Source organism: Diabrotica undecimpunctata, chromosome 2, assembly GCF_040954645.1.
Source record: "Diabrotica undecimpunctata isolate CICGRU chromosome 2, icDiaUnde3, whole genome shotgun sequence".
Classification (NCBI taxonomy): Eukaryota; Metazoa; Arthropoda; class Insecta; order Coleoptera; family Chrysomelidae; genus Diabrotica; species Diabrotica undecimpunctata.
The window spans coordinates 33,201,738-33,217,392 of NC_092804.1; the positions used below are offsets into that span (position 1 = coordinate 33,201,738).

The 15,655-nt window shown below is 32.0% G+C and overlaps 1 protein-coding gene across 3 annotated transcripts in view; it reads right to left on the reverse strand.

Moving 5' to 3' along the window:
• The window catches only part of LOC140434384 (RUN and FYVE domain-containing protein 2), a 62,797-nt gene that overhangs the window by 10,580 nt on the left and 36,562 nt on the right, over nt 1-15,655 (reverse strand). For 2 of the 3 annotated variants that reach the window (XM_072522579.1, XM_072522578.1), the window contains exons 7-8: nt 12,851-12,991; nt 6,460-6,557 (exon numbers count right to left, since the gene is read on the reverse strand). In XM_072522579.1, coding sequence (XP_072378680.1) covers nt 6,460-6,557; nt 12,851-12,991 — 239 coding nt within the window. Of the gene's footprint in view, nt 1-6,459; nt 6,558-6,593; nt 10,747-12,850; nt 12,992-15,655 lie in introns of those variants that run through there. The other variant, XM_072522580.1, reaches the window with a different exon arrangement.

Consider the following 15,655-nt stretch of genomic DNA (forward strand, 5'->3'; position numbering starts at 1 on the left):
CAGGTGGAGGAATTGAGCGGGGAAGGTTCCATAATATATAAGGTTCTACGATGATGGCAACGTCTGAAACCAGGTACTGCGCTACAAGCACTTTTATAGATTTATTAGTAAAACATGTGAAATTGAAGGTGGCGATGAAGCCTTCGTGAAAAGAATAACATTATTATTTATGAAATAATGCCAAAGTATGATTAGGTGCTATGTTTGGCCTGTGCTGTTATATGGAATACAATCATGGACGCTAAAAGTACCAACAATTGCTTGAACAGGTTACAAAGCTAGCAAATTAGCAACGAAGTATTCAAAAATCAACGAAGATAGAGAATTAGTTCTTCTTGTGTTTCCTTCTCCTGTATTATTATAGATATCCGTATCCTTTTGGCAGCTGCTCTGAAAATTTTACTGAGTTGTGATTATACCACTAACGTAAGTTTCTAAGCCACAACAGCCTTCTTCGACCTATGCTTCAATTATTACCTTTGATATTTCCTCATGAGTTATCGTATTTTATACTCCTTGCTTCTGATAATATGACCTAAATATTATAACTTAAATAGTTTTTATGACTTTGCAATCCTTTTATAGGCATCTATATACTTCGGTATTTGTAAGTCGTTGGATCCACAGTATTTTCGTAATTCGCCTGTAACACCACATTTCAAACTTATTTATATGTTCTATTTTCGTGTCACTTCTATTTATGTCCAGCAATAAATTGTACACAACCAAATGAAGAACACATAATACTTAAGACACATTCCCAGTTCCATTCGCGTCCTTATTTTCTGTACTTTGGTCATTATTCTCATTTGCCCAAGTTCCTAGCTATTTGTACTTGTAAACCCTTTCTACGTTTTTCATTTTAATTTTTTTTAGTTTTATTTCTATGGCTAGTCTCCTTAATTTTTAACTTAATTAAGAACTTAATTTCAAATCCATGTTGTGTACTGTAATGATTTGAACTATTTATTAAATGTTGTAGTGACTCTAGATCGTTAGCTAAAATAAAGGTGTCATCTGCGAATCTTACGTTAAGTTTTTCGTTTATTGCCATACCGTATTCTTGCTCTGATGATTCCTTAAAGATAGCTTTGCTGTAAAGAATGAACAGCAACGCGCATCCCTGTCTCACTCCTCTTTTAACATTTATATTTTCCGGTTCGACGTTTTCAACTCTAACAGTGGCTCGCTGATTCCAGTATAGATTAATATGTATATCTCTACTGTTCATTCTTTTCTCTTAGTAGATGTACAAGTTTCTCTAGGCCTGTAGTATCAAATTATGCTCCCGTAACGATGCAAAAATCTTTTATTTATTTTTTTTAATTCCATTTAATTCAGAAAGCAGTAACTTTTATGTGATCCTTTATAAGGTTAAATGCGTTTTAAAACATCTTCAAAGAAATACACTTAGTGTCTTTTAGAATAAACAAAGTTTAAATATTTATTTTATTCAGCCCCACTTTCCTTGGATAATCGTTTCTCTACATATCTCATAAGTTCCTATTTAGCGTTTTAAGAATTGCGATTAAGATTGAAAAGCGAAAACAAATATTTGTTTACAATGAGAATCGTGAATACGAATTTTTCCTCCGAGAACCGAGAGTCACTTTTCGTCTGATCAATGAGGAGACCGGTCGGCTGTCCACTGTTCGATAGCGGTTTTTCGCCGTATAGGCGAATTTCGATTGTTTTGTCTCAGTGTTTGAAAACATTTTTATCTTTGGAGACCAATAATATCTTTTGACAGTATGCAGTACGAAATAGTACGAGGTAAATCAAAAGTAGATTCATTTAGTGCAGAATGGATTATCTTCAATTGCAGTGGGTATAGACAAGCCCACAAGTCTCTGTTTTTAACTTTTTTTATGTACTATGTACCCTGCAACAGCAGACAATAACTATGTTGAATATTTCCGATTGGTGGTAAATATGAAAAAGGAAACATATCTCACTATTTTAATTTTTCTTCTACATGTACCCAGTGCAGTGCAGTGTTAGTGTTTTTTTGAACGGGTACATTTCGTATGTTTTTTGCATGTTTTATCACCATTGTCTTTTAATATGCAACACTGAATTTGTTTATTGATTTTAAGAGCCGAAGAATTACATATGATAGAATTATAACCCAGGGAAATTTTAAATTTTCAATTTTTTAAGTAACATTTACGATCAAATGCAAACAGAGAGCAAAGATGCAAATAATTGCAAACAGAGGTAGGTGTTATTGTTTCTCACTATTTGCTTACCTATATGTATTTTGGTGTTTGTTTCTTGCTATTTTTTTACATATGTATTTTAGTTTAAGAGTTTTCTTTGTCTCTGGAAGAAAAGACAAAAGTGGAGCTCTTTTTGACAAATGTTGATTTTTCTTTGTATTATTTATCCCATATTTCTGGTTTAGCCCTAGTACCTATCTAATTTTTCTTTTTTTTTTGTTGTTTATGTGCTAGTAAGAATGATCCAAAGAAGCACGCCCACATCTTCTACGATTCTGAGCAACGCGGCCTCATTAATTTTGTGTGCCTCAAAGACAATACTGATGAATTAAAAAAAAAAACGATTGTTATTTTCATTGTCAATTCGAATTAACGTACCCCCTTGAGTTATATGAAAGAGTATGTGTAATAAATGATAAATAAAAAGTGCAAAAGTGTTAAAATTAAAATGGATAAAAAACATATTTCAACTAAAATCAAATAAAAAACAAATGAAAATACTGGCAAACCTAAACTACAAAAATAAAACAGTGTGTATATATTCGAAAATGGGAAGTAAATAAAATTCACATAGATCAAAATTACTTTATTTATTTAAACACTTTTAAAGCAAAAAAGTAAAAATCACAATCTGCACTATACAAAGTTTTACATCACAAGGGGTGTAACAGAGATTCTAGTAATGTTACAAGAATATATAAGATCTATAACGTATCTGTAATTTCAAAAATTTAGTATAAAATAATAGATTTTTAAAATAATTTGAAAAGCAAATATTTGTATCTAAGTAACCTCTTTTATTTTACACAATAGCAAATGCCGAATTTTGTAAAAACTAATGTTTTGTGCAAAATAAAGTACAAAAAAATCAAGTAATTAAACGTATGGGTAGGAATTTATGGGGATTGTATTATTGGGTCATTCTTTTTGCAATAAAATTTGAACGGAGAAGCATATCTAGAATTCTTAGAGGGCACAGTTGATCCCATTTTGACAGATGTAATCGAAAATGTTAACAGGTACTCAGAAGATGATTTGTTTTTCCAACAAGACGGTGGACCTCCGCATTATTGCATCCTATGCAATGGATTGGATGAAGAGGTTTTATTGAATGGCCAGCAAGATCGCCCGATTTAATTTCCCTGTACTTCTTCCTATGGGGTTATTTAGAAAGCAACATTTATAATACAATTCCTGCTCATTGGAAAAATTAGGACGACGAATAGTGCATGAATGTAGGATAATAACCTCTGAAATGCTTCAAAATTTTCGTCGTAATTTTGAACAGTGACTTTATAATTGTGTGGATATCATTTTGTTATGGATATGTTGTTCATGTTCATGGATATCATTTTGAACATTAAATTATATAATTATAATTATTAATTTCAAATTTAGTTTCTTTTTATTTACATTACATTTAATAAAGTTTCTTATTAATGTTGCAAATTACGTTTGAATATAATTTTTGACGTAACGGGAAAAATTTGAAATTATGAAATACCTGTCTACTGAAGTGCCATACATGGTTTATTCCATATTTAAAATTAAAAATTTGTAGCACTAGAAGGGAGTAGGTTGACAAATGACACATACCGCTAAAAGAGGTGTTCTTTGGGATAAAATCGACCCGATGTTTTAGCTTTTCAGAATATTGCTAAATATCAAGGTGGACTCTTTTGATTGGCCAACCCTGTGTATATTATCAACACGTATCAATATTGAATCTGACTTAAACCTTAACGTGCTGATAAACCTCTGAGGACGTGTAAGAAATAGACTTCTTAGATTATATTAGAAAAATATTCCATCAGTTTGTATTTTTTACACAAAACGTTAGTTTTCAAAATATCTCCTTAATTTGTAATAGTTAACACTCTAAAGAGATTAACTGGGATGTAAATAAGTGATTTCCTAATGATTTTAAAAATTATTTTGATTAAAATTACCTTAAAATCTAGCAGCTGCCGGTAGTGAAGGTTTGCCAACATTTTTTTATATATGTTAATATGATTAATAACGATATCCTACTATATAAATATATTACCCTACTCACATAAAAGTTATTATTTAAGCAAACTTCAACTAAATAAATATCGAATTTAGTCTTATAATTCGCGAAATATCTATCACATGTCAAAGGTAAAGGAATTATAAGGCTAAATAAGACGTATAGTACAAAAAATGTACATTTCCAAAAGAAAACAATGAATAATGCATTAATGAATGATGTTTATATTGTTCTTAAATAAATCATCATATAAATCAATTGACAAAAAATGCTCTGGATTAATAATAGTGGGAAAGCTATATTAGTTTCAATTTTCCAATAAATTTACATTGTATCGTTAAATATACCTTTTTTCTTAACTAATTTGTTCATATTCTCTAATAATATGTTTAAAAACGTTTGAGCTGCTTTTTGCCCAGTTCCTGAGTAAAGATTAACAAAAAAACAGCTACGTTACTCTATGATAAATTATTGAAAAATTCAGATATACTCCTAATTTCTGTTTTAATCACGTACCTTGCAGCGTTAATCGGTACACTTACATAACTCTATATATTGAGGTGCACCTCAATGTGCACCATTACTAAAATCGGTAGTGAACAGCATAATGTAATATTTGGAAGTTTTTAACAGCTTTAGATAGCTTGGGAACATACTTTAAACACTGTTTGGAATAGATTTCATATTTTTATACTTCTTTCCAACATGTTTAGACCTATGTCAAACTTATTCAAGTCTGTTGAAACATGTTGCGGTTCATTTGAAGCTGATACAGATATCTGCATATATTACCATGCTGTAGAACGAATTTACTGCTTGTCGATACGTATCAAAAATAGGTCTTATGTCACATGATGATCGGTTGCAGTGGCCTAATATCTACGAATGGTAGACGTAAATGTTAAGTTTTTTTTTTTAATTGTTCTGCTGTATAACTTCAATGATAGGTAACATATTTTTTCATTTTCTTTTGGAAACGTCAACGTCGCGGTTTTATAATGACATTCAACCAAAGCGACAACAACAACGATATATAATTCAAAAGGCAATCAATAACTACGAAATCAAGCTAATAACATACTCTTCTCACATGAATAGTGGACCACTCTGTCGCTTTTTTTACCTTTCATTTTATATGATCAGTCTCATTAATACTTTTCTCTCTCATGGAAAAATATTTGATAAATCCATGAAATCAGTCGATAAATACGCCAAAACTGTTTAATAGGAAGGTCAATAACGACTCGAGAAAACTTCAAACTTCCAAACAAATAAAAAGGGGTAACACGGAAACGCGCGTGCTCATAGATTCATGTTGATCCTGTATGTAAGCTGCACACAAAATCTTAAAGATGAAAGCAAAGATATATATCAAAAGTGGAGTGTTTGTAAATTTTAACGATAGAGAAATTAAAATCCTTTTAATGATGATTGACAGTATTGGTCTAAATATGTGTATGACACATATACATATGTTAAAGTTTAACAACATATACATAATTAAGATTTCTACTTTGAATAGATAGAAAACGGTTAATCTATCTATTTCATTCTGTTGTTTCGAAATATTTAACTTATTGCAGTCAACAAAAGTACGTTGGTTTTTTTTAAGATAGCTCATGAGGTTACTTGACATCACACAAACTTTCCGATCTAGTTTATAACGGAATAGGATACGTGTACTTGGTATGTACAGTAAATGCCAATAATTATAATGATGTCTCGTCGCACATGTTTTAAAAAGATCCATTTTATACATACACGTTAAGTAAAACGTAGCAACGAAACAATGTCGGGCGCAAGTCTGTCTGAATATCAGAATAAAACTAACCAACAATTGTAGTAATTAACACTTCGCAGATATGCTACTGGATGAACGCCACTCTTTCAATGGTTTTGATTGTACGGTAGATAACTGGTGGATTGCATAACACTGCATAACATCCAATCAGAATATATACACGACGATATAAAGTAACAGTTTTATATTTATTTTTTAATGTCATAGCCTACTGCGCTTAAATAAGTCAAAAAAGAGCAACGCTAAACGAAAATATACACTGTAAATAATGGGCAGAAATCTGAAGCTAGAGAATTTATTGAAACAATAGTTTAACCTCTTGTAGCTTTCTCGAGACATTTTGATCGTTCTAAATTATGTAGTTTTGATCATAATTTTATATAAAAATAAATAAAAAAATAATAAAAAAGAAATAAAAAAATACCTACTTATTTTCGAGAGATTGTATGGTATCGGTCATAGATTGTGCCTTAGCTTCTAGTTTGGTAATAAATTCAGTTTTATGCCTTAGAGAAGCCTCGCTTTCCTAAAATAAGTCACATTTACATACCAAGGGATTAGACTATATGAAATAATTTCATTTAACATAAATAAATTCAAAATAAAGTAATTATGTCTTGTATTCTTTGTATAAAAATGTTTTAGTCAGTTAATATCATTTATATATATATATAATATATATATATATATATATATATATATATATATATATATATATATATAATAATTCTTGTAATAATATTGAATAGCAAGTGAATGCCGGGTATTCGGATATTTTAGTTGACAAGAAAAGAGAAGTCAGTTACTTCATTGAATTATTGAAGACGTTTAGCTTCTTTAAATTTTCAAACGCTTTCAGTTCATTATAAATATAATGAAGTTACTAAGTAAACGACTACAATGATGGATTTCTATACTTACCAAACAGTTTGTAGTTTTTCAGTTTTCAGATGTTTTAGAAACTGTAAGGTTATTTAACATATAGAGCAAATATCTTAACAGAAAACACAACTAACTACAAAGCATTAAAGTCCATTCTACCCAACTTTATCTGGTGTTCTTGTGGTGATAACGAAAAGACACTGTGACTTGCTTGTTAAGCAACAAGCATGTGACATTAAAAGTCAGTGACATCATATTTGCTGACTAAAACATTCTGTTACTAATAGTGTGGAATGCCACAACAAGAAATGTTTATTATATTAATTATTATATTTATATTAATTATTAAATTGAAACGGGACAAAAAATTAGCATATTATAAATGATTTCTTCGATACAATTGTATCGTCTATAAAATACACCTGAAGAAATATAATTTCGAACTAACATATTGGTTTAAGACGTTATCTACTATTGTTATTTAAGTTTATCTACTATTGTTATGTACTTTTTATATTTGTTTAAAAGTTTAAGGTTTTTCTGCCATCTAATATTTCAATCTTCGTTTTTTACAAAAGCAATGTTTTTAAAACACTTTTTCTTTTATTTTGCTGAATTTTCACATACACCTGGTGTTCGCACAATTCGGTGTTCTACTGGATGGTCACCGATGTTTTTTGGCTTTATTAAAACCGCTACTATTTTCGCAGGACTAGGTCCTGTTAAATTCTTTATGGTTAGCCTCCTAAGATCTTTCTGAGAGGCTGAGCTCCAAATATCGTATAATATTTCAAGGGAGCGACTTAGCCCTCTCTTTTCTAGTATGCTGTTAACATATCAACATCTTTAAAAAATTGCTAATTCTTGTGCCCTAAACTACTTCCAGTTCCAATATTAGAGCTCCTTATTTCATCCCTAAGGATTATTCCATTGACAGGTTTTAATATTTTCATTTCGGTTGTTCTCAATATTTTTTTTTGTTTTTCATGCTTCTTCTGCGATTTGGTTGAATACGAGTATACGTCTTATTCTAATCTTGCTCTTTATTGCAGTAATTGCAGTTACAGTTAATCAATTAGTCTCAAATACCCATTTTCTTGATCATCCGGTATTGGCACCTTCTATTCTATTTGCTATAGTAAAAAGTTTACTAACGGCTCAGTACGGCTATATTTCTGAAGTCAATGGGATATTCTTTTTTCGTTTTTTGTCAATATTTTGCAGAGAATACCGTAGAATATAGAACACTGTGGAATAACTACTTTACTGATATCTGTTATGTAGCAGCATACTGTTGATTTTCTGGTATTTTTATTTGTTGACTTTCTTTATGCTCCTCCGCCTTCACAATAGTTGTTTTATTGTGCCATCCTTTTCACATTTCAAGTATTTATCAAAAATTTTCTTTAAATCTTTCTGGACATCTTCCAATAATTATCTAATTTTTTTACAGCTATAAACCGTGTTTTTTTTTGAACGACCCGTACGTGAATCATCCCAACGTCTCGCTACTCTTGTATACAGCTTCTTCAGGAGCACGGTAAGGCTGTTGGTCACGGTAACTCGAATACTCGAGAAGTGAAAACCAACAGCTGTGATAGGTATTCACGCACAGTAACTGAAATACTCAACGTATACAGAGGTGAGCCCAAATATTCGCTGTCAGAGACAGTATAAGCAAGAACGCCATCAAGTCCACCTTCCGACCATCCAAAAAAATGTCCACATTTCTGCCCCATCTAGATCCCTGCTCTTGTGGTGTATATTCCATCCCCTGTTCTTGTGATTACCTATACATCGGCGAAACTGGTGGACTCCACAAAACCCGAACATAAGATCATTAAAGAAGTAGTAGATCTGGTATTTTACTCCATTACTCTAGAACACAAAAACCCATATTAACCCAAGTCCTTAATTCTTTCAGTGAAGCGGTTAGAAATTCGAAATGATCCCGAGAATATAAAGAGTGAAGAAGACTACTTCTTATCTCCTATTTGGAACTCAACTCTATAATGTCCGCCAGAATGCGCTAACAGACGCGATGTACATTAAACAGCAACCCAACGAGGTACGATAATGGTTGACAGCTCGAACGAGCTAATATACAAAAGATATTGCAGAGTTGTTTCGATGGATTTACGTTTCACGTGGATCGTTGAGTAATCAAGTTATTATACGAGAATCCATCCTCCAGTTGTTGGGTTTCACACTTAGATACGTTGAGTACTCTATTAGTTATCCTGAAAAAGCTACCTACAAAGGTAGCAAAAAATTGAGATGGACTAACATACAGCTCGTCAAAAAAAAAACGGCTAGGACACGATTAGTTACTTCTAGGTCTTTTATTTGGTTTTCTATAGGTCACTGCCTTAGAACTTTTTGTACGACGATCATTATATTCTTCTACTTCTAATTTTGGTTATAATGCTAGAGTTATTTAACGCTGGTTCATTATAGCTCTCCATTTATCACACTTTTGTACGACCGTAACTATTTTTCTATGTAAACATTTTGTGTTTTCCAGGTTTCAAGTTGAACGATCCATAGAACGTGTTTAAATAGAGTACCATACATTTTAGTTTTCATCTGTGTGACCTAGCAATGCGAAAATGAAAACATCTAGATTAAAATGGTTACGTCACGTACGTCACGTCAACAGTTGATGAGTATTAGACATCTGGAAATAGTGATAGGTCGTTCATGAAGGACCGGATTTTTACACCGATCTGAAAAACTGGGTTCTCGAAATTATTACTCGGCTCTTTTAAGATTCGGTTCGAGTGTGATCCGAGAACAGCGTCTGTTACTTTCCTTAAAAGAATAATAATTTTAAAGTACCTATCTATTTTTGTGTGCGAACAATTGGCGTATGCAAAATTTTTATTTTTATTACTCTTTTTTACTTTCATTATATTATTGCGGTTTAATAGCATTTTTACCTAATTAAATCTCCCTTCGAAAGATTAAAGATACGGTCTGTAATTTTCTAGTATCTGTTTATTCGTTGACTATGCAGTCTACAGTAGCTCGATCAGTGAAAATTGATTTCTTAAATGATCGGGAGCCATTGAACCGTCTTTTCCATGACTATCTAGAAACAGTATAAGAGAAAGACGAGGACCGAGAGTTCAGATATTTGGAGTAATTTTATACTTTCATGCCGTAGAATTTTACAGCCTGCAGAATAAACATCAACTCTTTTTATAGTCATGTAAGTATTTTACCTAACATTTCCATATTAAAAAAACTTTATATATAAAAATACATAGTAACATATTTAAGTAGAGATCACATTTAAATAAAAGTAGTATTCCAATAAAACTACTAATTTCATGTCCCGAATTCTCACTTTAAATACAATTTTCCTTGTTAAAACAAAATAATTGATATTTTTGTATATTTTGTTAATTTAATTTAATACCTTTTAAGGGCATACAATTCAAAAAAGCTACCACAGACACATATAGTCGAATGGGAAATTATATATTTTTAATAATAGACTATTCTTTCGGTTCTGGAGAGTTAAGATCTAAATCTAATTTAATGAAAGACTCGGTAGAATCGGAAGGTCTGGGTTCCTTTAATACGGCCTCTTTTTCTACCGCGGCACCTCCCGATTCTTCCGCAGCCTCGCATTTTCTATTTTCTTTTATAACCGATTTTGAAAGTGAGTGTTTTCTGTCGTGTATAGACTTTTTATCGGCTGGTCTTTTATCGTCTTTAAGCAGATGGTTGTATTTCTCTAAGTTGTTGAGGATCTTTCCGATCTGACCAGCTTTCGCTTGCAGACGACTCACCATCTCACCTTTCTGTGTTAGTTCCATCTCACATTCCTATAATCAGTCAAAGTGTAATAGAATATCTATGCAATTAATGAACAATAATTTCTACAGACATGCCTTTATACAATAAATCTTTTTTGTACGAGGAAAAGCAGAATTTCAGTGCAGAAGGATTAAGGATTAACGCAAGTTGTGTTTAAAAATATATAAAATGCGTGGGTACTAATCAAGCAGAGCTTTTTCGTAGGTTCGAAATACGAATCCATAATATAGCATAAAATTAGTAATTACCATAATATTGTAGCATTTTTTTACCCCCTATGTGTATCATAAGAATGTATATGTATATCATACAAAAGCATCCACGATTTTAAGCAAGAATGAACAAGATAGGTGTTTGTCTAAATATTGCTAGATGCCTCTAACGAAAACAATGCTTTCTTATTCCATGCCTCCTTGTCGATCTTACGTAAATTTAAAATGGCGTGAAACACACCATCTTAACAATAGACCTTGTACATTTTGGCTGAGGATTCTCCTCTGATATTCACAGTACTTACGCGATTTAAGGTACGCGCAATCGAACGAACCGGCCGGCAAAAATGCATTACTTTACGGAACACAGCGACGACGGTGCCGTGCGTTGCTTAGTGACTTAGTGAGCGTTGCAACAACTGATCGAACCGGAAAATAAAATGGACGAAGAAAAATTAATAATACTCGTTAGTGGGTACTGTTCAGTATATTTTTACTTTTAATTTGTAATACACCTGACAACATTGTACTGGCAACGCCGCCATAAGTCAAGGTGTATAACAGTTGCCCTTAGCGGGCTCTCAGTCAATCATTGACGCTACAAGTGTACAGAACAATAAAGTTATATCGAATATCAATCCAGTTCCATTTCTTCTCAGACTACATTATAATCTGAAACAAGATTTACCAGCACACACAATTCTAAACAGGTACAAACAACTGTACGATTTTGGTGAAAAAAACTATTCTAATCAAGAAAGTAAAAATAACTGTTCCGAATTCATTCGGAAGTATTGATGAAATTTGTTTTAATGATCGATTAAATCAGCAAATTCACTTTCCGTGATTCGATTTTTTAAAAATTTAATCCATTTACTGTTGATCAGATAGCCAAGCGGGCTAGGCGGCCGATTCTCATTCGCTTCACTGTCGAATGGTTCAGTAGATGTGGGTTCAAGCCCCAGCTCAGTGTACAGAAAAATAAAAAAGGCTAACGCAGCAGTTTAAAATTCTAGATGAATCTGCAGCTTAAACTAGAATATGCTGGTGTCTGATCGGCCTATGGTGGAGCAGTACGGCAAGAGATAAGGGCTTGCGGCTCGGTGATACTCCTCCATAGATCCCTACCGGAAGGGCGTGGCGCCTAAATACCGGTATATATATATCCATTTACTTCGCTTCTTTTTTGGACGTTTATTTTGTTGTTCCTCGCACAATAAACTAACAATAATAATTTTTGGAATTCATTCCGGGTATTCCGTTGCCAGCCGGTTCGTTAAGTACCTTTAATTTTGTCGTCTTCCACATTTATATTTCATGGAATGATCTCTATTATGTTTTTCAAAACTTGATCATGTTTTTCGAAGTTTCTTTTTACACACCACTCCAAAGAGTTTCTTACGATAAACGTGACGTGTACTAATTACTAGCCACAAGAACTTAATCATACGAAAAGAGTGGGGACTTCTATTCCCATTCAAGAATATTTCCTAAACCATTTTTTTGAACGATTGTTGAATATATCTTAAAAAAATTGTTGATTAAAGGAAAGGTAATATCTCTCCTGTACACATGTAGTGCTAACAATTTCATGTTACTATGTTTCTGTTTTTACACATTTCACTCTTTTATAGCTAAATGCTTATTATTAAAAGTGACCATTTGACTCGTACTAATATTCAGTTTTACTAATAATAATTTTCAATATAATTAACTAGGTGAGTGTTTAATTAACTTTAAACGAAGAACGTAGCAAAAAAGAGATAATGTAAAAAATGGAAAGTTTTAGCACAGTGAAATACATGCAAAATTTTGGCGAGGACGCTAAATAAATAAATATAAGTTGTCAAAATTAATCAGGGGATACTGGTAGATGCATAATGTTTAACTGCCCACTTACCTGAAGTTTCTTGTACATTTCTAAGTTAATTAATTTGATATCATCTAGCTGTCGTCTTAAGGATATTATCGTATCCTGTTTTTCGTGTATATCTTTTTCTAGTAGTTTCATCGCTACTTCCATTTCTGCTTTCATGCACATCTAAAAAAGATTAACATTAAGAGATAAGTAATTAACTTGATAATTTATGTCGATAAAAACTAACGTGCTGATTTAAATATTTGTTAAATTTATACTATGGATTCAAATCAACTGACAGTTCTGCTGTTTATATCCAAAACACAGGATTATATGCAATATAAATTAAAACCAGCTCGTTCATCTGAACTTATAGTTACTGTAACGGTTTTGGATTGGATAATTAGCTCCCCATCACATTTCCAAAAGTATAAATTTCCTACCGAGCACAAATTGCTTATAAAAATTTCAGTGTCAGTATATTCATGAAACTCTTAATATAGTCCTATAATTCAGAACATTCAAGTGTTTTGATTGTTGGATCGATCATCGCCCAAGGTGGACGCTATTTAAAGTTGTTGCTGTTAAGATGCGAAATTTTCTTCTTGCTTAAGTATACATACACTATTTCTTTGACTGGTTACTGTTATGAGTGTATAAAAAGATACCAAGATAACAATGTGTTTAGTATTTAGCATTTACCCAAATATTTTATTTTTAATAATCCTATTATCTATCTATATGAAAGGTTATGATCACAGGTCACACTGTAAGTCTAGTAAACTAACGGCGCCATCTAGGAAAGAAATATGAACTACTCACATCAGACATTTCATTCATATTTTGTTCTTGAAATAATACGTTCAATTAAAAATACTAACAATATTAATTATATATATATATATATATATATATATATATATATATATATATATATATATATATATATACAAACAACACAGTTTATTAGGGTTGCAGTCAGAAAATTGGCCGGGATGTTAATGAAACACTCTTATGACTTTTTGTCTAGCTTTCGGAATGGTTTTATTCCTTTTTCAAGACACTGTAATAAGAAAAAGTGTAAATATTTATAAAATATCACAAATCTTCAGTGCAACTTACTAGTCGTTGAGATTATTTATAAAAGCATAGACACTCAACATTAATAACACACACATAAAATATAAAATAGTGGACAAAATACATTTTAAAATTCTTTAAAATTTAGGTAAAAATTTTGTTGTCATCTTTTACTGGTGTTTTAACTCTGGCACATAGAGAACAAAAAGAAAAAATCCTATGATTAAAAAGTAATTAGGTGTACTTAATATCATATTTCTTTTTAAGAAATACTAGAGGCCCATCTTAGGTGATTTTAATTTTTAAACCTGTCTTAATGGTATGCAACATGTTATGCATATAACTGTAATTTGTGTGAGTAATATCCAGTAATTCTTGTATATATATATATATATATATATATATATATATATATATATATATATATAAATATATATATATATTAATACTTATTAATTACATAGATAATCAAAATCTTGGTTGCTCTAATTTAAAGGTAAGATTTATTTTGAAAAATAATTTAAAGCATTATGGTAGTTTATATTTATTTGGTTTATATGCAAGAAGGTACATGCTAGTTTCGTACGTAGATCGATTTCATAAATTTAATTTTTTTAAAACTTTTTTATAACAACTCGAGAAATAGCGGATCGACTCGTGTGAGTAGGTTTACTCCCGTGAATGGGTTTACTCTTAGTCCGATTTGAGAAATTATTGGAGAAGGATATGAGGAATGTACTTCCGTTTACTAGAAAAACGGAGAGAGTCAGACAAAATTGAGTGGGGTAACTGTAAAGGGCAGTTGGTTGTGCAAAATCACTAGTTTGATTATAATATGACCCATTTAGTTATATATTTTAATTACTTATTTCATTTAACAGCTACTTTCATATTTTTAAATTCGTCTATGTAAAACTAGATAACTCATATATTTGTCAAGTTCAGAGAAGCACTTGTCGTTTAATTGCCCCAAAAGCACAAAATGCTCTTAAAGAATCAAATTTCTTGAAACCTTATCTAAATTATTGCATTTCGTATTTTTTTTACAAAATCGACAGATTTCAGCTTTAATTTATTACCGTGTACCCCACCCTCTTCTTCTTCTTCTACGGCACTACAGCCCAAAATGAGCCTTGGCCTCCTTTATTTTTTGCCTCCACCCTTGTCTGTCTGTGGCTGCTCTTCTCCATACACGGACTCCTAAAAGTGCTTGTGCGTCGCTGCTTACTGTGTCTTCCCAGCGCTTTCTTGGCTTTCCAACTGGTCTCTTTCCCTGCATTCTGGCGTTCAGTGCTCGTTTTGGTAGCCTATCCTCTCCCATTCGTATCACATGTCCGGCCCATTGCAATCTTTGTATTCTAATGAAGTCTGACAGGGGTGTTTCCTTATACAGTTGATAGAGCTCGTTGTTATATCGAATTCTGAAGATTCCGTTTTCCCTCACAGGTCCTAGTATTCTCCTCAGTACTTTTCTTTCGAATGTGTCGAGTTTGTTTTTGGATGTTTCTTTCAGGACCCATGCTTCGCTGCCATAACATGCTATTGGCCGAATTAAAGTTTTATAGATTCTCATCTTTGTATTTCGGTGGACACTTTTAGACCGAAATATATGGGAGAGGGCAAAATAAGCTTTGTTTGCCTGCGTTATCCTTTTTCGTATTTCTCCAGTACCCCACCCTCGTTCGAAAATATTCTCAACCCACCCTACAAGGACGATCTCTAAGTACGGGGTTCGTCACTAAGCCAAGAACCAGGCAGATCTACCAG